We start from the raw sequence: 23,102 nt of genomic DNA, 5'->3' as shown, positions 1-23,102 counted from the left end.
TGATCCTCTGTACAAGAACCCCAATGGTCCGTCTTAGGGCTTCATCTCACCATGTGTATTATAGTTGTGGCTGGCTGGAAGCAGTAGTGCCCAAACTTTTGTATTACGCAACTAGGCCGGTTCCCAGCCTTTCAGTAATAGCGTTCTCAGCCTGCAGTGCCGTACAACCAGCTCTCACCGTGAAACTGCACTCTAAAATTTCCTAGCCTACTGCAAACTAGTTCAGTTATACCGTTCAGTGTGTGCAGTGCATTAGACAGAGGTCTCACCGCTAAACAGTACTGTAATATTTCCTGGGCCACTGCAAAGTATTTCAGCTCTGCCACTGTGCAGAGCGTCTCACAATACCCTATCCCTTGGTGGGGTTGAGATAGCCGCAGTTACCAGCACTATCCATTGGCTTTAGAGTCTTCTCCCATTCCATACAGCCTCTATTATCTACAAGTCTCTGTGAGCGGTAAATTACCCCTAGGTACCAGCGCAAGACAGCGGGTTAATTTTTTCACGTCACAACATAGAGCTTCCGTAATCTACAGGTCTCTGTGTGCTGTAAATTAAGCCACAGTTGTCAGTGCTGTACAGTGGGGTATTTTATTTGGGTCCTGCTCTATTCTTAATCCGCCATGATGAAGAGTAGGGGTAAGGGTCGAGGACGCGGACGTGCGCGTCCAAGTGAGGGTGTGGGCACAGGCAGAGTTCCTGGGCGTGGTTAATCACAGCCGGCTGCTGCGCGATTAGGAGAGAGGCAAGTTTCTGGCCTCCCCAGCTTCATATCACAATTTATTAGTCCGCGTGGTAGACTTTTATTGCAAACAGAGCAGTACGAGCAGGTCGTGTCGTGGATGGCAGAAAACGCGTCCAGCAATGTATCGACCACCCAGTCTTCTACACAGTCCACTACTTCCAGCCTAGTGACTGCAACTCTGAATCCTCTGGCTGCTCCTCTTTCCTCCCAGCCTCCTCACTCCATGAAAATGACATATTCTGAGCAGGCAGACTCCCAGGAACTGTTCTCGGGTCCCTGCCATGAGTGGGAAAAAACGGTTCCTCTCTCACCTGAGGAGTTTGTCGTGACTGATGCCCAACGTTTGGAAAGTTCCCGGAGACTGGGTGATGAGGCTGGGGACTTCCAGCAACTGTCTCAAGAGCTTTTTGTGGATGAGGATGATGAGACACAGTTGTCTGTCATTGAGGTAGTAGTAAGGGCAGTGAGTCCGAGGGAGGAGCGCACAGAGGATTCGGAGGAAGAGCAGCTGGACGATAAGGTGACTGACCCCACCTGGTTTGCTAAGTCTACTGAGGACAGGGCTTCAGAGGGGGAGGCAAGTGCAGCAGCAGGACAGGTTGGAAGAGGCAGTATAGTGGTCAGGGGGAGAGGCAGGGCCAGCACGGAGAATCCCCCGTTTCCCACAGCACCCCCTCGCGGCAAGCCTCCGTGCAGAGGACTAGGTGTTCAAACGTGTGGATGTTTTTTAGTGAGAGCACGGACGACCGGCAAACAGTGGTGTGCAACCTGTGTCGCACCAAGATCATCTGGGGAGCCACCACTACCAGCCTCATCACCACCAGCATGCACAGGCATATGATGGCCAAGCACCCCACAAGATGGGACGAAAGCCATTCACCGCCTTCGGGTCACACCACTGCCTCTTCCCCTGTTCCCCAACCTGCTACACAGATCCAATCCCCCTCCCAGGACACAGGCATGAGTGCCTCTCGGCCTGCACCCACGCTCTCACCTCCACCGTCCTCCACTCCATCCAGCAATGTCTCTCAGCACAGCGTTCAGCTGTCGCTAACACAAGCGTTGGAGCGAAAGCGTAAATACGCCGCCACCCACCCGCATGCACAAGCTTTAAATGTGCACATTGCCAAATTAATCAGCCTGGAGATGCTGCCGTACAGGCTTGTGGAAACGGAGACTTTCAAAACATGATGGCGGCGGTGGTCCCGCGCTACTCGGTCCCGCGCTACTCGGTCCCCAGTCGCCACTATTTTTCCCGGTGTGCTGTCCCAGCCCTACACCAGCACGTCTCCCGCAACATAAATCGTGCCCTCACCAACGAGGTTACTGGGAAGGTCCACTTAACCACGGACACGTGGACAAGTACTGGCGGGCAGGGCCACTATATCTCCTTCACGGCAAATTGGGTGAACTTGGTGGAGGCTGGGACCGAGTCAGAGCCTGGGACCGCTCACGTCCTACCCATACCCAGAATAGCAGGTCCTACCTCGGTGCTGTTATCTGCGGCGTTTTATGCCACCTCCTCCAAACCCTACCCCTCCTCCTCTGCCACCTCTACCTCTCAATTAAGAAGTGTGAGCACGTCCCCAGCAGTCGGTAGCGCGACGCGGCAGCACAGTGGTAGGCAAGCATCAGCAAGCCATGCTGAAACTTCTCAGCTTAGGTGACAAAAGGACACTGCCCCCAAGCTGCTGCAGGGTCTTACAGAGCAGACCGACCTGTGGCTTTCGCCGATGAGCCTCCAACCGGGCATGGTCGTGTGTGACAACGGCCAGAACCTGGTGGCGGCTCTGCAGCTTGGCAGCCTCACACACGTGCCATGCCTGGCCCACATCTTCAATCTGGTGGTTCAGTGGTTTCTGAAAAACTACCCGCACTTGTCTGACCTGCTCGGCAAGATGCGCTGTGTCTGCACACATTTCCGCAAGTCCACCATGGACGCTGCCACCCTGAGGACGCTGCAACGTTGGTTTCAGCTGCCAGAGCACTGATTGCTGTGCGACATACCCACATGCTGGACTTCTACGCTGCACATGTTGGCCAGGTTGTACGAGCAGCATAGAGCAATAGTGGAATATCAGCTGCAACAGGGGCAGCGGAGTGGTAGTCAGCCTCCGCAATTCTTTACTGAGGAGTGGGCATGGATGGCAGATATCTGCCGGGTCCTCGGAAACTTTGAGGAGTCTACCCAGATGGTGAGCGGCGATGCGGCAATCATTAGCGTTACCATCCCGCTGCTTTGCCTGCTGAGAAGTTCGCTGCTAAGCATAAAGGCAGACACTTTGCGGTTGGAACAGGAGACAGGGGATGACAGTATGTTGCTTGATAGCCAGAGCACCCTCATGTCTATATCTCAGCGCGTTTTGGAGAAGTAGGAGGAGGGGGAGGGGGGAAGAAGGAGGGGGAAGGACAGCTGGCCACACTGCAGAGGGTACCCATGCTGCTTGCCTCTCATCTGTTCCGTGTGTATAGGCTAAAGAGGAGGAGGATCCTGAAAGTCATCTTCCTAGTGAGGACAGCGATGTGGTGCGTACTGGGACCCTGGCACACATGGCTGACTTCATAATAGGCTGCCTTTCCTGTGACCCTCGCGTTAGACGCATTCTGGCCAACACAGATTACTGAATGTACACCCTTCTCGACCCACGGTATAAGGAGAACCTTTCCACTCTCATTCCCGATGAGGAAACGGGTACGAGAGTGATGCAATACCATAGGGCCCTGGTGGAAAAAAGTGATGCTAAAGTTCCCATCTGACAGTGCTAGTGGAAGAAGACGCAGTTCAGAGGGCCAAGTAGCAGGGAAGAAGCGGGGATCAGGAAGCATGTCCAGCGCAGGCAGGGGAACACTCTCCAAGGCCTTTGCCAGCTTTATCGCTCCCCAGCAAGACTGTGTCACCACTGCCCAGTCAAGGCTGCGTCTGAGGGAGCACTGTAAAAAGATGGTGAGAGAATACGTAGCCAATCGTACCACTGTCCTCCGTGATGCCTCTGCTCCATACAACTATTGAGTGTCAAAGCTGGACACGTGGCATGAACTTGCGCTGTACGCCCTGGAGATGCTGGCCTGTCCTGCCGCTAGCGTCTTGTCAGAGAGGGTGTTTAATGCAGCTAGGGGAATCATCATGGATAAGTGTACCGGCCTGTCAACTGCCAGTGCCGACATGCTTACACTCATAAAGATGAACAAAGGCTGGATTTCCCCAGACTTCTCTTCTCCACCGGCGGAAAGAAGCGGAACCTAATGATTCTTTTCACTGCAACAGGAGAAAAATGCATCCTCTATCACCACAAAAAAGGGGAATTAGCTTTGTCAATCACTCTCGGATATTATTGCTCCTCTTCAGCCGAAAACAGCATGTCATCACGCTGAACTGCCATTTTTTCTGCTGCCCTAAAGGCTCTGTTTAAAAGTTTTTTACAATTTTTCAAAGTTTCAAAAGTATTGATACTTTAACAGAAACCAATTTTTTTCACAGGGCTGCCTCCAGGCTCTGTTACAAAATTAAGCAACAGCAAGCTGTAACTTAAAAAAAATGTTTATGGGTTTCACCATTCCTCGCGGTTGAGCGATTTTTCAGGGGTGCATTTGTACTCCTGGTACACCAATTTTTCTGGCCCTCGCCTATACTGTTATCTAACTAATTTTTCCGGCCTTCACCTATACTCATGGTACACCAATGTTTCAGGGGTTCACCTATACTCTTGCTACTAAAATGTTACAGGGGTCTGCCTATACTTTTGCTACAGAAATGTTACTGGGGTCCGCCTATGCAGTTTCTACTGAATGGTTTGAGGGGTTCGCCTATACTTTTGCTACAGAAATGTTACTGGGGTCCACCTATCCTCTTGCTACAGAAATGTTACAAGGGTCTGCCTATACTTTTGCTATAGAAATGTTACAGGGATCTGCCTATACTCTTGCTACAGAAATGTTACTGGGGTCTCGCTATACTTTTGCTACAGAAATGTTACTGGGGTCTACCTATACTCTTGCTATAGAAATGTTACTGGGGTCCACCTATACTCTTGCTACAGAAATGTTACTGGGGTCTCCCTATGCTGTGGGTGTACAAGACTTCCTATCATGGTGTTTTACCTATCTGGCACAAATACACTGACTGACTTGGGCAGAAATGTGGGCCGAGGCTGAGGTCCTTGGTGGAGTGAAACTCTGCCATGTTTGGGCACTTTGATTTCTTCCTGTGTAATACCATCTTTGTGCACCCACAGCACAGGCGATCCCAAGGAACTCAAAGACTTCCCATTGCAGGGTTGAGCTATCAGACACCTACACAGAACGAATTGTGTGGGGACACATGGATTTCCCATTGCTATGTAACTCGCGGCACCTTGGGTCAAACAAGGTGGAGGCTGGGACCGAGCCTGACCCAGGGCCCGCTCACGTGCTTCCCACACAGAGTATTGCTGCATTGTGGAGATCTGTAGAAGTGCTGGCACCTGAGTCCCCTTTACGCCCACGTTTGCGGCTCCTAACAATTTTGTGATGGACGTGGCATGGGATTGGAATGATGATCGTATGTCAATTTATCATCAATTCTCAACAGCATTGTGGGCTATCGCCCACACTTTCAAAGAAGGTTGCTGCCTGGCCCTCCCAACCCTCTGCAATGTGTGCCTCTGGTTCCTTTTCAGCCAATACGCACTTATAAATAGACATGAGGGTGGTGTGGCTATGAAGCGAGCGTGTGGCATGAGGCAAGCTGAAAACTGCGCAGGGAAAATTTTGTGTGCGCTGTGGACGCAAAGTCATGCGGGGGGTTGGACAACAATGCCAGCATGTAATCCAGGAGAAGAGGCAGCGGTGTCACCCGCAGGCAGTGATTGTCCTTGGTTGCAGGTAGTGTGGTGCTTGGCTAAGATTTGCCAGCACGTGTGCCTTGCTAATGAGGGTTTGTCCCAAGTAAATTATTAGGGGGGTGACCGCCAGACTCTTGCACCCATTTTGGTTTAATAGTGGGACCTGGGAGCCTCAGATGCAGCCATGCATGCTGCTCCTGCCCTTCCCTATCCATTTATGTAGTGTTTCCATGACTTTCTGATGTTTTCTGGTGTTTGACAAGTCATCACCTATACGGAGCATCGGTCCCATACAAAAATGCTCGAGTCCTCCATTGACTTCAATGGGGTTCGTTACTCGAAACGAGCTCTCGAACATTATGAAAAGTTCGACCTGAGCAACGAGCACCTGAGCATTTTGGTGCTCGCTCATCTCTAGTCATGATACTTGCTCTCTGATTAGCCAGAGCTGCTCATGTGATCAGTGATAGCCAATCAGAGAACAGGATGCATAGTGCACTAGCTAGCTAGAAAATTGGGGTGGCTATCTTGGACAGCCCAAAGCAGGACCCCAAATTGGCAGATTAGAAGAACCACAGAGAATTTTAATCACAGGTAATACTCCCCAACCTCGTTCCTCTATTCTTTGAAAAAAATACTGAAAATTAAACACTGCATTGTGGTTGGACTGGATTAGAAAAACATAATTTCTTTCTTCCAAAAAATAGTGCCACACCAGTCCATACATTTTGTGTGGTAATGCAATCCTTGAACAGTTGTGTTGCTAGCAGGCATTTTTTTCTAATTCTTCACAGCCCCTTTTAGTCGATAGTTTATTGCTACACTCTTCTGACTACATTTATCATTTTTTCACATGACCTCCCGAATGTTTATAGTAAAAGAAATAATTCAAACCTGCAGCACTGAAGCTCCACTATGAAGAAACTGCAATCCACTCTCTGCTGAGTCAATTCCCCCGGTGGCTAAAACAGGAAATCCAGGGATGGCACGGGCAATGGCGGAGACGGCTCTGAGAGCTATTGGTCTAATGGCATTGCCTAAAACAGAAACGAAATACATTACAATTTAAATTAAAAATAATCTAACTTATAAACCACTTGAAACACCCTATTTCTTAAGTTTTTCTATTCTGCAGAGGAGCAGAGATCCAGGTGGTTTGTGGGGCATGTGCCTTGGGTGTTGGACAGAGTCATCAAGGAGTTACTCTGCCTGAGCCTGAGTGTTAAGCTACAGGGCTAGTGTAGCAAAAGAGAATCTTTGACTCACATGAAGGAAAGCCGAATATTTGCTAAAGTGTGAAGTGCTGAAAACATGGTCAAAGCTAACTCTAAATGAAGAATTTGAAATATAGTATAATGATTAGAGATGAGCGAACATACTCGTTTCGAGTAATTACTCGATCGAGCACCGCGATTTTTGAGTACTTCCGTACTCGGGTGAAAAGATTCGGGGGCGCCGGGGGGCAGGGGGAGGTGTGGCGGAGCGGGGGGTAGCAGCGGGGAACAGGGGGAGCCCTCTCTCTCTCCTTCTCCCCCCCTACTCACCCACGGCGCCCCCCGAATCTTTTCACCCGAGTACGGAAGTACTCGGAAATCGCGGTGCTCGGGTGAAAAAGGGGCGTGGCCGAGTAGGTTCGCTCATCTCTAATAATGATCATAAAGTCAGTATTGCAAAGAAGACACAATAGGGGTCTCAATTCAGTTGCAAAAGAAAATAGTATGCATGTCTATTGCGGAAAGAAGATATCTTCAGATGTAAAGTGATTGTAATTTTTAGGCAAAAAATCAGCATTGTTAATTTTTTAAATAAAGGATTTTAGCAGCCAGAGCTCAATTTTCCATATAAAGTTTCCAGAGTTCTACAGAAATCACTAGGATTAGTTTCAAGCCTACTGTGTACTATTATACAATTACATTGAGTGCCTAAGTATTATTTAACGCTTGCTGGCCATATACATTAGATAGAAGTTCATGGTTGAACAACCATTGAGCAAACAATTATCTGCTTTCGTAGACTTACAGTCCTTTTACCTTTGCCAGACAGCTTGTCTTAGTACTCTGTTACAGAGCAGCAAGTATTGTTGGCATCGATCACAGCGATGCTGGAATGGAGGCGGAGTGGACCGGGGATCGCTCACCCCCGCCCGCCTCCATTTACTGAAAGCAGACAGTCGTTCAAAAGTGTACAAATGCTCTTTACACTGAAGGACAGAAACTAAATGACTAAATGATTCTCGTTCAGTTGCTGCATGTGTTTATACAGGATGATTATCATTCATATTCCTGCAAGGGCGCGGAAATCTGAACGATTCTGAACAATAATCGTCCCATGTAAAAGGGCCATTACCCATACGCATTTTAGTCCTCATTGGCCATTTAATTTGTGCAAACTGGCCATACATGTTCAATGACACTGATTGATGGGCAAACGATCTGAGAATGCCCTATTAGAAGAAAAATTCAAGCACGGCCGACTTCTTTCTAAATGACGATAGTCTGTCATCCATGACTAAAATGATCATCCAAATTAAATGGCCACTTCACTAGACAAACAATCTTGTATTTCCACCAACTTTAGTCTAATGTGTATTGGCACTCTTAGGGTGGCTTCACACGAGCATGTTTTTGTGCGTACATAGGTGCATACATAAGTGCACACCCATGTACGTTCAAAAACATGCGTGAATGCAGGTCTGTGCATTGTTTTCAATGGAGCCATGACTGCTGTTGGTGGCTCCATTGAAAACAATGGTCTGCCGGCAACCCTGCACTGTTATTTAGGGAAGGGCTTTACATATAAGCCCTTCCTTGAAAAACAAAAATTTTAGTGTAAAAATAAAATATAATAATAAAATAAACGTACCTGTCCGCCGCTGCTATATCCCCTGTGGGAATAAAGAACATGCGGCAGATGTTTACTTCATCCCCGCTAGTAAAAAGAATTCCCTGCTGCTACATTTGTAACAGCTGCAGTAGAGGATTCTGCTGCTGGCACCCCGTCAATTGATTTCAGGGAAGGGCTTTAAATATAAGCCCTTCCCTGAAAATCCAGTAAAAGTGCTGTAAAAAACAAAAAAAATAGATACTCACCTTGCTTCAGCTGCCTGGGCTTAGCCGCGTCTTATCCTGCTGTCCCCTGCGCTGTGGTGCTGATCTATCAGCAGGCAGGGATTTAAAATCCCCGCCTGCTGAAAGAGCTGAATGTGAATGGCTGAGGTGCTTAGCCAATCACAGGCAGCTCTCCCCGAATGACACAGCAGCGGCAGACAGGTAAGTTAATTAATTAATTTTTTTACACTAAAATTTCTCTTTTTCAGGGAAGGGCTTATATGTAAAGCCCTTCCCTGAAAAACAATGCAGGGGTGACGGCAGACCATAACTGTAATCCCTATAGAGGTTCAATAGATGTAGCCTTAGCTCATTATGGTGCTTATCCTCATGTTTTTTTCAACTCCCGTACTCAAGGATGAAGTGAATCTGCACATTGGTTCATTATCAGACCACAATTTTAGATAAACCGCCCCAGTGTCATAATGCCTTTTCTCGCAGAATGTTCTAGGTCTACTTGTTCTTAGATATGTAACTAAGAGAAGGGATGGGAGATCTTTTTAACTTTTTCCGTAGAGCTCTCTCTATTCTGTGTTTCTGTAAGAATACATGAGTGAACAATGGTTATTATTAGAGATGAGCGAACGTACTCGGATAAGCACTACTCGTCCGAGTAATGTGCTTTATCCGAGTACCGCTGTACTCGGGGCTAAAGATTCGGGGAGCACCGCTGCTGACAGGTGAGTTGCGGCGGGGAGCAGGGGAGAGCGGGCGGGAGAGAAGGAGAGAAAGATCTCCCCTCCGTTCCTTCCCGCTCTCCCCTGCAGCTCCCCGCTCCGCAGCGCGCCCCGAATCTTTAGCCCCGAGTACAGCGGTACTCGGATAAAGCACATTACTTGGACGAGTAGTGCTTATCCGAGTACGTTCGCTCATCTCTAGTTATTATGTAGGCTGCTGTAAGAGAAAACAATCTGTAAATACAGAACCGATCAGATATACTTCTAATCAATCACAGCTATATGGATACAAGTTCTGATAGGTATTAGGCAATGGGAAGCGGTTTCTTTTTAGTGTGCTGCAGGCATGTCATTGTCTTATGTAATATACCATTAGCTATTTAAGTGCTTCCCCACAGCTTTTGTTAATGATGTTTCCTCCAACAGAATATGGAGTGATAGATAAGAATTGTTAGTACCCTGTAGATGATCATTATCCATTCCACATGGTACTGAGATATAGCATCCCTCATCTCTTGTTCTTCAATTGCATATTATTATCAAGGTTCTTATAATAGGGCAATAATATTCATAAAGCACAATAGTGATAAAATATACCTGTTCAGGATGAATCTATTTGGTTGTTTCCTGTTATAGATGAGGGAATCTTTGACCATTTCACCAACAAATCTATATATTTTTAAATTACAGATATTTCCCTCATAATGCACAATAAGGCCTTAGTCAGACGGGCGTTTTTTCGCGCGATTTGCGCATGCACATGCGCCCGGCGATTTTATAAAACCATTGCTTTGCAATGGTATCGGACACATGAGCGCTTTTTGTGCACTCGTCCGATAAATTATAGAACAGAAATTGCAGATCGCACCTATCTGCGATCTGCGATTCCTGTTCTCTTCTCTATATGCGCTCAATGGGGCCGGCGGCAGCAGCGCCGACCCCATTGAGAGCATATACTAGACAAATCATTCTTCTCTGCCACAGCTGTGGCAGAGAAGAACGATGTTTGCCCATTGAATTCAATGGAGCCGGCAATACAGCCAGCTCCATTGAAAGCAATGGGCTGCCGGCGATCGCGGGATGAATTGTCGGGAAGGGCTTAAATATATAAGCCCTTCCCTGCAATTCATCCAGAAATGTGTAAAAATACATGAATTCATGAATGGGTGTGAGTGAGAGCTGCCTTTGATTGGCTCAGCGCAGGGACCATTCAGGGGCAGCTCTCACTCACACCCACTCACACCCACTGCCGGCCAGCCGCGCTGAACTCCGTCTGCCGGGACAAGGTGAGTATATATATTTTTTTTATTTTTACACATTTCTGGATGAATTGCAGGGAAGGGCTTATATATTTAAGCCCTTCCCGACAATTCCTCGTGAGATCGCCCGCAGCGCATTGCTTTCAATGGAGTCGGCTGTATTGCCGGCTCCATTGAATTCAATGCGCTGGACAGCTCCGGCCCATTTCTATTGAAACGCAGCTAGGAGCAGTTTTTTCGGGCGATTTTTCGGCCCCGGTCACGCGATTTGCGGATGCGCATCCGTCATGCGATCCGCAAATCGCGGCAAAAAACGCCCGTGTGACTAAGGCCTAAAGGCTAGAATATGGATTTGCTACTTGTTATTGTATCCTCCAAAAAATGCTGAAAAGATATGAAAACCTTGTCAAAGGGAGACCAAAGTTTGCACCTACGGTCTCCATTAAAATCAGCGCTTCCATTTTCGATTATTCAGACTGAACCCTAGGAAGGAGAGGCAAGGTGTAGCCAACAATGCTGTATACATGCAGCCAAGTGATGGCCTCCTTCACTGCAATGACATCTCTGTGGACCACATATTAAGAATTCTCACCTGGCAAATGCAAAGTACACACATGGAATCAACTCCAGACTTATTAACTCCTTAATGCGCCATAAAATAATAATGAAGTAACAGGTCACATCAGACCAAGAAATGGATTGTGTTAAAAATGGCTGTAATTCTTAAACATTTAAGGCAAGTTTCAAACTACCATATTTTAGCTTCATACATATTTTGTTCCTTTTTTACAGACCATAATACAGAGCTAATGTTATTATTATTGTTAGCTGTTTAGTTGCTCACGACCCTCGGTGACCCTAAAGGCGAGCTCCCTCCATGTTTTTCGGTTTTGCACTAATTCTTTCAGTTGTGTGATATCCATGCCAGGATCCGCTTTGACTATAACTATTAGAAAGAAAGTACTTAAGCATAGTACAGCACAAATCTGGATTGTATAGTGGTGGAATGCCGAAGAGAGTCCCCAAAGACGCATGTCTGGCCATGAGTCACACAGCTCCATGTATATGCGTCTTTGCCTCCGCATTGTTATTATTGTCTATTGGGCAAATATGGATCAGTATTTACCCAGTATAAAATCAAAGCAATACAGGGGCATATACTGATGGAACACTGATGACACACAGTCGTAATATCATCTTCAACACTTCCATATTACGGATCCGTCTTACGGACATCTTACAGTATGCTGGTCTGAAACTGGACAAATGCAGGTTTTCTGCTAAACCCCTTGAATTAAAGCTGTAAGTCTACACTTCAATCACATATGGACGTCTTTGTTTCAAATCGGTTGCGGTGGTATACATAGGCTAGATTATGAAAATCGTGTCACCGTCCAAATGCTTCTAAAGCCAACTCTATCGTATTCATGCAAATAAGGAAAAAAGATTGCAACATTCATCATTGTCATCAATACAAGATTGTAAACATAGATGCAGTACAAATGATAGGAGTGATTCAGCAACTAATCTATAACGATGATACCGCAGGGGTATAAATAGATCTACCGCTAATAATGTTTTTACATTGTATGATATTTTCAACTCTTGCCTGCAGGTGGCTTCCATAAACTATGCAAGTAACTAAGCAACTTGCAAACGGTATTTTCCAACTGTCATTTAAAGATAATTAGCAATTTCTTGAGATAGCCAATTTTGGTGGAAATAATTGTAATAGAATGCCCTGGACCAACTTTTATAAACTGTAATAAAAGTGTTAAGATAATCTCTGACATTTGCAAATGCCATTAATTCACCTTTTCTTTTGATAGTACAGTGGCATTATGTTTAAACAATTACAAGATAACACGGCAGCTTAATGAAACAATGCAATCTGCAAAGCCTTCAGAATATAATAAATGTTCATGATAATGTTTTATGGACAGAATAGAATATAGTGGTTTGAAGTATGAAATGAAACCCTACAGAACTGAGAGTTATTAAAAACAATCCCTCACTTTAAGGTGTTTCGATATGGATATGTTTTTAACAAGGTGGTTGAAAATTCTCTTTTTCAGCTTATTATTACTTATTCATCTATCTGTAGAAAATAAAAAGTTTTGCCCCAATAAATGCTATTCCTGAAGTACTGCAGGGGAATTGAACATCTGCTATCAGGTGTTGCCACGGCATGCCATCTGCAACCTAGCAATGGGACCGGTGTGATGTTACAGCATCAGCCCCCGGCTCATGTTATCTGTTCGACGGTGCATTCTCACTGTCATTGTGGTGCTAGACACTGGCAGGATCATTCTCTGCATGTTTGTGGGCAGATTTTTTTTTTTGCTGTGCTGGGACAGCCCAACCAATCACCTTTAGTTTCATTATTCTTTTGTCTGACTTGGTTGAAAACTCTCTGCCTAAGGGTTCCTTCACACAAGCGCATAAACGTCATTTTTTTTAATGCCTGGCCGATATGCACAACCATTTGAGCCATTGGTTTCCAATGTATCCGTTTACGTAGGCGAATATACGGTGCATAAAAATGTTGAACCGTGAAAAGTGGAATATACGTGACCGAAATACATGGCGATGCACATACGTTGGGCAAAAAGATAGTTCTGGAACTTTTTTTTGGCCAATATATGCTGGCGGGTCCCATAGACTCCTATGAAAGCAGGGGGAAAAAGGGAGGGGGAGGCCTTTTTGCAGCGGCCAACACTGTGAAAAGCTTACAGCTGCTTCTATGTAGGCATTAGAAGTCATTCAGAGGATTTAAGCTGAGCGAGGGTTTTCTGAGGTGCAACGTATTTCTTCGCTAAAAACAGTGGGCTAGAAAATGCTAATTACACTGGCAGAAAAGAGCTATTTTATGGCACCAGCGAGAAAACGTAAAAACACCTACGCTCGTTTGAAAGAGCTCTGAAGGTTATTTTGGTCTAGATGGTGGCTCTTAGTCTAGTTTTGCATCTTTGTTAAGATAAGTCTGTCTGGTGGTTTACTATTTATCTTGGGTGTTGTTATATTTACTACCTGCATATCTGATTTTTTTTGCATTTGTGTTCCATCTAACCTTTGCACATTTCCTGTCACCACTTAGAAAAATTCAGAGTCCCCCCAAATTCCTGAAGTGGAGTTGCCTTCAACAGGGTGAGCACTCTGTTTTTAGGTAGGATACCACATACCAGTAGGTCAGGGTCAGATTCCCTGTATTAGCTATTGGTGTTTCCTTATCACAAAGTAGTGTCTTTTGTGTCCTACAGTGTCTGGGTGGGACACTAGGGTTACATGCTGCACAGACATAACAGGTTTCTTGCAGATCCCAGTTGATTACTGGGACATCTATAGTAACAGTGGGATACATTGCGATTAGCTTATCACTAGGGAATACATCTGACAAAGAAAAAACAAAGTTCAAAATGTTGCCCCCATAAATGCTATAAACAATGGTTGCAGCACAGATATAACTACCACCAAAATTGTTACTGTCATCTTCTTCAATCAAGGGATTGTCTTGTTAAGAAAAAAACATTATCAAATACCCTATTAGACAATTCTGAGTTAGTAAAGGTGAAATCCTACATTTTGGGCTTCTCTCCATCAATTAGATGGAGTACAGAGCTGCGTTAGAGCGTTTATCCCTCTCCGGAGGACCCAAAGTGTCCATGCGTTACACATAGTCCATTCATTTGAATGAGCACCAAGTAATGCTTGATTTCACCTGTGGTGGCACTGTTGGGGAACTGAATACTTTCTGACAAACTCCTTGCAGATTACAGCTGATTGCTGGGGCTCTTAGCAGCACTTGGTCCTCAGGGCATTTTTGCAATGAGGACAAACTCTATAATGTTCCTTTAAGAGTTAAAAGCATTTCAATTCTAGCAAAAGGAAATAAATGGACAGGTACAAAGCTATGAGTGCAATGCAAACCCAAACAAACACAAAGATGAAGCAGCACCTTACTACATTTACTGTAATAACAGATGGGTCCATATACTAAACAGGGTACTTGTACAATAGGAGAATAAGGGTACTTTTTCACAGGCTGATAGTTATCTTAATATTTGCTCAAACGAGTTATTACTAGCGACTGTTGGCCCATGTAAACATGGCACCCAACAGGATACTGAGTGAAAAGTCAGTCGGTAGTCACTAGTCATGCCGTTTCTGCACATTATAAACAGGCAGTCACTTATCTTTGAACAACTGCCTGTTTGCAATGAATGGAGATGGCTTTAAAAGATCTTGGCACGCTCCATCTCCATCCACTGAACGACTATTACTCCAGTGTGAAAGTACAGGAGTGATAGTCATTGGAATGGCTGTTGGCCGCTTAAGCGACTGACAGTGATCCTGTCTAAAATGACCGTAACTGCTCTTAGGCTTACATAATGAACTCAGGATAGGTAGGAACAAGCTTTATTTTACACTAATTAAAACCACCCTTCTCATATGGCGCATTGATTGTACGCTTTTAACAGCGAAAATCCTAAAGCAACTCCACTCCAAATCCACCCCTATATGGTGCAGATTTGGCCGCCTTTTTTAATTGCGGATCTGCTGCAGGATTTAACCATGTTTTTTTAAGGGTTGAATTCTGCAACATAAATCCACAGCATAAATAGACATGCTGCAGATTTAGAATCCACAACGTTTAGCAAAAATGCTGCAGATTAGTTGTGGAAATTTTCTCTAACATGTCAAGGAGATTTTTACAAATGCTGCAGAATTTCTGCAGCGATTCGGCCTGCAATAATTCTGCCTTAGGCCACATTCGTATGGCCAAGTGTGAGTTACTTCTGAAAGTCTCACATCAGACAGCACACTGTTGCATGACTAAAACTAAATGGGTTATTTAGGTTTTCTAGCAAGCTTTTCATTTCTTATTAGTATAATCTTTAATTTTCCTCGAAATTATTTTTCAATATAGTCAAATTTCCCGAAATCAAACTGATCATCTTGGTATGTCTTTGAGACCATCTCAGCATAACTGAAGTATTGGGTACTCGGCATGTAGTTGGGATGATTCCACAGGTTAGTCAGTTATATGTTATTAATTATAACCTAGCCCAGAATTTTTCAACTAAGGTTCTGTGACAATCTGGGGTTTCTTAAGGCCCATTTACACGTAATGACCGAAAATGAGCGATAATCCTTACATGTAAATGCAGGCATCGTTCACTTTTCATTTGAACAATTATTTTAAGGTAAACTTAAAATTCATTGTTCTGCTACTGGACATAAAGCAGTTTGCATTTATCTCCAGTAAAATGCATGCTGTGTTCTCCACTGGGAGCCATCAGATTACATTGTATTCTGCTGGCAGCCCACAATGAGAACAATGCAGCTGTGTGCACAGCTGGGCATGTGACTTTTCACAAGCTGGGCTCTGCAAACAGCTCCTAGAGGCTCATTTACATGCACATGAAGATGATGAAGTGTCAATGGCAATTACTGACCATTAACACTTTATGCAAATAGATTGCACAATCTTTCAATCTTTCAGTCATTTGAAAGATTATCTTTGTGTGTAAATGAGCTTTTAGAGCCTGGTTAAGGTTTCCCCAGAAGTGAGCAACGCATGTCACCTTTACAGTAAAGATTATATACTTATATGGATCCCTAAGAAAGGGGTACTTTTTAGAGTTTGTCCATGGTAATAAAGATTGTGAGCTACTGACGGACTAGAGTACGAAAAATGTGCCTGTTCCTTTTGTTCATTTTCAATGACTAGTCCATTTATGACATATTGAAGTTACAATTATATGTATGACTGCCTTGCAGTTGCAAAGGCTGATTCTTCTTTTTTAACTCAGGAAGCTTTGACAATGCAAAAATCATTGTAAGTCATCATTTCCTATGGGGAAAATTTTAGGTGCAGGAATTTAAAACTACTATATCGGCAACCTTTGCAGTCACACCTATTAAACTAAAGGTTGCTGTTTGATGCCTAGTCAATAGACTAATACTTGCTATGAAATCATTTGGTGTAACCCTAGGCAAAAGGAAAGATGTAAAATAAGGATTACTTGGAAGGAGAAAAAGTAAAATAATTTGAGCTGGGGTAGGTCATATGTAGTGTTGAACGATTATTGAAATAATCAGGTTAGAAGTGACCGACCACATTAAAAAAATAATTGCAAATCAGAACTCATGATTGTGACTTTCATTAAAAAATCCATAGGAGGAAAAATTGTGTTCTCTAATTTGGCCTCCTAATTTGGAGCTGGTGGTGACAGAAGCCCAGTGGTTAGAACTGCTGCCAATTCCCCATCGAGGTCAGATTGAAAACTAGAACTTCAGCACTAGCATCAGTGCTAAGTCAAGACACCTGTCTCTTCTGCTCATAGCAGGGAGCCAACATTTTGTAAATTTTTGCTAAAAATCGGATCGGGATGATTTGATCCGATTTAGCAATAATAGTCCCATTTTATCGCCTCAGCCAATCACAATGAGCAACACTAATTATGTATTTTATTATTAGTGGGTTACAAACATAAGTAAAGGTCTTTCAGGGAATTGGGAGATGTGAAGCATATTGTAAGTCCTTCCTTTTAAGCTGCACTATAGCCAAGTCATTCAATATACATCTGGAGGCTTTCACCATGAAAAATGTGTTGCCAATCCACATGAATCCTTTACACATGCGTCCAACTTAATTTAAAAAGGAAATCTGTCCTCTTCTCAAATCCCTTTGCTCCCATCATGCTAAAATATTAATGAGATGACTCTTAATCAAAACTTTATTGCATCTTAACATCTTTCATTTATCATCTCTTCCACTAGTTGAAGTATAAATCCTGAATGAAATCAAGTCATCGACTGTATTAAGATAAATTATGGGTTTATGTATAATGTGTATATTGTGTCAGTAGACGAGACTATTTTTATGACAAATTGGTGCAGAAGGTTATCAAATTAAATTGCAAATGTGAGTGAAGACTTGACAAGATAAATATTGTGTCCTACAGGTGAGAAAAGAGTCTGGGCAGAATTTAGTCAGGAATCAATAGAACCAACAAGACTCTATAGTATCCAATAGTCTTAAGACTTCTATTGCGGTGTGCCAGTCTCAATTAGGAAGTGTAGCCAGGGTGACCTCACAACCACACGCCCCACCCATGTGACCCTGCCTTCAGCACTGAGTGCTGACGAGCGCCTTCTTCCTGTCACTGCAGAAAGCTTCTGAGGTGTCCTCTTTTGGAACCTCCTCAGTAAGGTTTATTGTATGATGGGCAATTCTACTCAACCCTGCTACAATATCTCCTGTGGTTTATGGACTGATTGGCTGACACAAAGGTTTTACCCTAGCCGACCAATCAGTCATAATTAAAGTATATTTATTCTGGGTCCGCCTCTACATGGGTGCTGGTTATTGTCCTACTGAGGTAGTGGTCATCTACAGCTAACCACTAAAGCCGCAGCGCTGCTAGAGATTACTCTCAACAACATGATTGCCATGCTCAAGGCTTCTACAGCTATCAGAGCTTATTCTGACCTATTAGCTTGAACCTCTTAGATAGTTTAAGAAAGGTTTTTTGCCATTGTGGCAGTTACTATTAGAGCATAGGTGGAATTGGGGTATTGTCCCCCTAAAGAGCGAATCCTGATCCACCTACCTAGCTCTTTGCCATTGTGGCAACTACTATGGGTGAATAAATCTGTATTGGGGTACTGTCCCCGCAATGCTACCTTTTTACAAATATCGGGCTATAGCCATTTATGTTTGGAGCCATTAATCTAATGACTATCTGCCTTAATCAACTGTGGCAGCCCTTGATTATAAACCCTCCAACATATGACCATGGTATTATCCAGGTCAACTTTGGTAGTATAACGTTACACCACAATTAGAGGCTAGGTATTCCAAGGCTGAACGGGACGCATACAGTGCGTAGCTCTTCTACCTTATGGGGAAGGTGTATAACACGCCAAGTTTTCTAAGTCCAAATACGAACCTTAGGTATTCAGGAACATCCCCTTCCTGTTCTTGAAACAGTGACAACCTAGAACTATTAGAGCAAGCTTGAGACCTGTATGATTGGTAGGGTCTAAGCAGAATTAGGCAATCTGAGTAATCCTTTAATATTGATCAGTGACAGGCGTATTTTAGCCAATCATCTAGCTCTTTACATTACTCGGGGCTTCTATCATTTCCCGGCTCCTGATGAACTATCGGTCACTCCGATAGGGAAACGCGTCGAGCAAAAAGTGAGCAAAAAGTACATAGAGTAAAAAGTACTTAATTGGTACTGTAACATACGGAAATAACATATTATATTGTACGGTACTCTATGAATGAGCACGAAAGGATGAAACATCTGTAAACAGTGAAAAAGTAAACACCACATTCTATTGAGTGGAAAATATTAAAGTTCTACAAGAGTCCCCAAAATAAGAATGTTTTGTTGGAACTATGCGACAACTATAAACGCATATCTCCACTGAAAACAATATTGGAGTACACACTAATCAAAGATCCACTCTAGTGTTATCAAATATCCACCTTAACAGGGGTACTATTTTCCCATTGCCTGAAATTATAAAGAGACTCTTGGGGACCCCGGATAAGATTGGGTGGAAATCAGAGACATATAACTCATTCCCCCACGTTTCCTCGATTCTTCACTTAATCTGTCTGTCCGTTCTGTCACTATATGTTTTTTTGTAATTGTCTTTGTTGTTGGCTCCGATCTTTTAACTAATTCCTAATAAAGTTGCTATTTTTTAATTTTTCTATATCTGTGACGGCCTTAGCTCTAACCATATAGATTTCCCATACCACTGTGATTTGTTACCAGTAGTAATGTTTTCATTGTGGGTATTATTGACCTTTGTCTAGCTCTGTGTATAAATATGCTGGATTATTATAAATGATCTTCCTGATTTAAAAAACAATCATAACTCACGTTTAATGACACTCCAATACATAAATTTGATTTCAATGAAAACAAACTCAAAAATGTTCATTTTGCAAAATTGTCTAACAGTAGGACTGTCCTGGCTTCCATAGCAACCAATCATAGTGGAGCTTTCATTTCTCAAGCTGCTAAGAAAAAATGTAAGCTGCACTATGATTGGTTGTTATGGACAACAAAGACTGTCTTACTGTTTTGCTAAATGAGTCGCAACAAGCTTTATTCTTCCGAAGTTGTCGCTAGTGTGATATGAGACAAAATGGCTTCCAACGAAGATAGGAGAGCTTTTTTGTACTTAATTTGCACATGTCCCAGTCTGTTATTGCTCCAACTTGTTCTTTGACCTGTATAAAACTTTGCTTGATGTTAACTGTTTTGCTAGCAATTTTACAGACAAAACACATTTCTTTTATACTGATGTTCAGGAGATTCCTTCAGATGACAGTAGTGTTTTGGAGGTGGCTGCCAAGCCTGGCAAGTTCTCATTTCAGGATGTCTCTGCATTGTCAGATCTCCATCACTTGTAGTCTGAGAGTTTGCCTGGCTTCAAAATCTGAAACATTTTGTGTTCCCAGTTGCCCTTTTTATTTCATCCAATTGCGTTCGGTTCCCCTTGATCAATTTCAGGTGTTAGTTGAACATGACTTCAATAATCTCCATTCTAAAATGTTTTTCAGGCAATCTGGCAATAATTTGACCCAAAAGGAACTCATGGCTATCAAACAGCTGAAAGCTCTGCCTGATATTTTGATTCGTGAGGCTGACAAAGGGTATTCTGTCATCATTCTTAATTTTGGTCTCTTACAACTTCTTGTCCCCAATATCCCTGGGTACATTCAGGATTCTAAAGATCTCTTGGAAAAATTTAAAGGGTTCCAGTGGGGGAGTTGCTTTGTGTAAAACATAATTGTTCTATTACTAATCAATTAAATAGTGAGATTAATATAACTATTCACCACTTAAAAGAAAGTAAATATCAATCATGGATGTTAAACAGAGCAAGACCCATTGTAAACAGTAGAGATCAAGCTGATCTCTTAAGGTCATTTTACACACAAAGATAATCTTTCAAATGACTGAAAGATTGAAAGATTTAGCGATCTATTTGCATAATGCATTAATGGCCATTAACACTGTATCATATTCATTTGCATGTAAAAGGGCCTCTATGAGTTCTTTGCAGAGCCCAGTGTGTGTTTAAACACACACCCAGCTGTATAAACAGCTGCCAACACATTCCATTGTTCTCCTTGGGGCTCGTATAAAGATACCGTGAGGAGAGCATCATGCAGTCTATTAGAAGATGAGTGAAATACAATCAAATGGAATGTATTTGCTCAGTATTTTACAGGTGTAAACAATGGATTTTAAGTAAACTAAAATCCACCATTCAAACAAAATGAGCACGATGCCCGCATTTACATGCAACGATTATCACTCATTTTCAGCCGTTTGGATGAATTTTAAGCGATAATTGTTGCGTGTAAAAGGGCTGTTACATACACTTCCATCAGTAAAAATATCCAGTCATCCTGCGGTAGTATTTTCCACTGCCTTTAGTTGTAAATTTCAAGAAACATGCCAGATTTTTAATAAATATACACTTGTTTTGCATATTGATCCTATGTTCGCATATATTCTCTGTAATAGTCATAGGAATGTAGCAAAGAAAGACCCAACTGTGGGTCAATTATTATCGCCCAGTCAGTTTTCTGACCATATTGGTCGATCCCCCACCAGATTCATGCATTATTGGTCATTTAACCCCTTGAGTGGCGGGTTTCTTATCCCCCTGTCGTACCCATCAGGGCAGGTTTTTTAAATGGGCCAATCATTTAATTTCAACTAATTTTGCAGTTGCGTTCCAAGAGCCATAACTTTTTCATTTTTCCATTGACACGGCCATGTAAGGGCTTGTTTTTTGCTGGAGAAGTTGTACTTTTTGATGGCATCATTTTTTGGGTATATATAATGCATAACTTTTGGGAAAAAAAGTAATACAAGTTAAATCACCCTCCTTTTGCCATATCTATAATAAAAAAATCTAAATCATAAAAGAAAAATACATATTTGGTATTGCCGTGTCCGTAAATGTCTGATCTATCAAAATAGTGCATTATTTACCCCCCACGGTGAACGTAGTCCAAAAAAAAAAAACGCCAGAAATGCACTTTTTCAGTCACCCTGTCTCCCAGAAAAAATGCAATAAAAAGCGATCAAAAGGTCGTATGTATTCCAGATTGAGACCAACGTTAACTACAGGATATCCTGCAAAAAATGAGCCCTTGCTCAAGTACGTCGATGGAAAAATAAAAAAGTTATTGCGCGCAGAATATGCAGCAGAAAATAATTTTAAAAAATTAAATGTCTTTGAAAAAAAATACAAGTGCTATAGTAAAAAAAGGTATACACATTTGGTATCGTAGTAATCGTACTGACTAGAGATGAGCGAGAATACTCGTCCGAGCTTGATGCTCGTTCGAGTATTAGGGTGCTCGAGATGCTCGTTACTCGAGACGAGCACTGACCATTGAATTCAATGGAACCGGCAATACAGCCGGCTCCATTGAAAGCAATGGGCTGCCGGCTAGCGCGGGATGAATTTTCGGGAAGGGCTTAAAAATATAAGCCCTTACCTGAAAATCATCTTAAAATGTGTAAAAAGTAAAAAAATATATATACTCACCTTGTCCCGGCAGAACGATGTTAGCCCATTGAATTCAATGGAGCCGGCAATACAGCCGGCTCCATTGAAAGCAATAGGTTGCCGGCGATCGCACAATGAATTTTCGGGAAGGGCTTAAATATATAAGCACTTCCCTGCAATTCATCCAGAAATGTGTAAAAATAAAAAAATATATATATACTCACCTGGTCCCGGCAGACGGAGTTCAGCTGTGGCCAGCTGGCAGTTCTCCTGAACTGCTCTCTGTAGTATTCAGCAGCCGGGGATTTAAAATCCCCGCCTGCTGAATGAGCTGCCTCTGATTGGTCACAGCCTGACCAATCAGAGGGAGATCTCACTCACACCCATTCATGAATTCATGAATGGGTGAGTGAATGCTGCCTCTGATTGGCTCAGCGCAGCTCTCAGCTGAATGACAGCAGTTCAGCACCACAGTGCAGGGGACAGCAGGAGAAGACGCGGCTGTGCCCCGGCAGCTGAAGGGAGGTGAGTATCTATTTTTTTTTGGTTTTTAAATCACTTTTAATTCATTTCCAGGGAATGGCTTATATGTAAAGCCCTTCCCTGAAAAAGAATTCAGGTGTGCCAGAGGACCATTGTCTTCAATGGAGTCGCCGGCAGCAGCAGCGGCTCCATTGAAGAGAATACCTGCATTTTTATTTTTTTTACACTAAAATCTTTCTTTTTCAGGTAAGGGCTTATATTTTTAAGCCCTTCCCGAAAATTCATCCCGCGCTCGCCGGCAGCCCATTGCTTTTAATGGAGCCGGCTGTATTGCCGGCTCCATTGAATTCAATGGGCTAACATCGTTCTTCTCTGCCACAGCTGTTACAGCTATGGCAGAGGAGAATGATCTTAATGCTGCCATAATTTTTATTTTTTTATTTTTACAC

The 23,102-nt window shown here is 43.3% G+C and overlaps 1 protein-coding gene across 1 annotated transcript in view; it reads right to left on the bottom strand.

Annotated features, from left to right (window-relative positions):
- The window catches only part of DPYD (dihydropyrimidine dehydrogenase), a 1,260,313-nt gene that overhangs the window by 177,897 nt on the left and 1,059,314 nt on the right, over positions 1-23,102 (bottom strand). The window contains exon 19 of the mRNA XM_066597377.1: positions 6,460-6,602. Coding sequence (XP_066453474.1) covers positions 6,460-6,602 — 143 coding nt within the window. The remainder of the gene's footprint in view (positions 1-6,459; positions 6,603-23,102) is intronic.

This window comes from Eleutherodactylus coqui, chromosome 3 (genome assembly GCF_035609145.1).
Source record: "Eleutherodactylus coqui strain aEleCoq1 chromosome 3, aEleCoq1.hap1, whole genome shotgun sequence".
Taxonomy (NCBI): Eukaryota; Metazoa; Chordata; class Amphibia; order Anura; family Eleutherodactylidae; genus Eleutherodactylus; species Eleutherodactylus coqui.
This window is presented reverse-complemented; position numbering and strand designations above follow the sequence as displayed.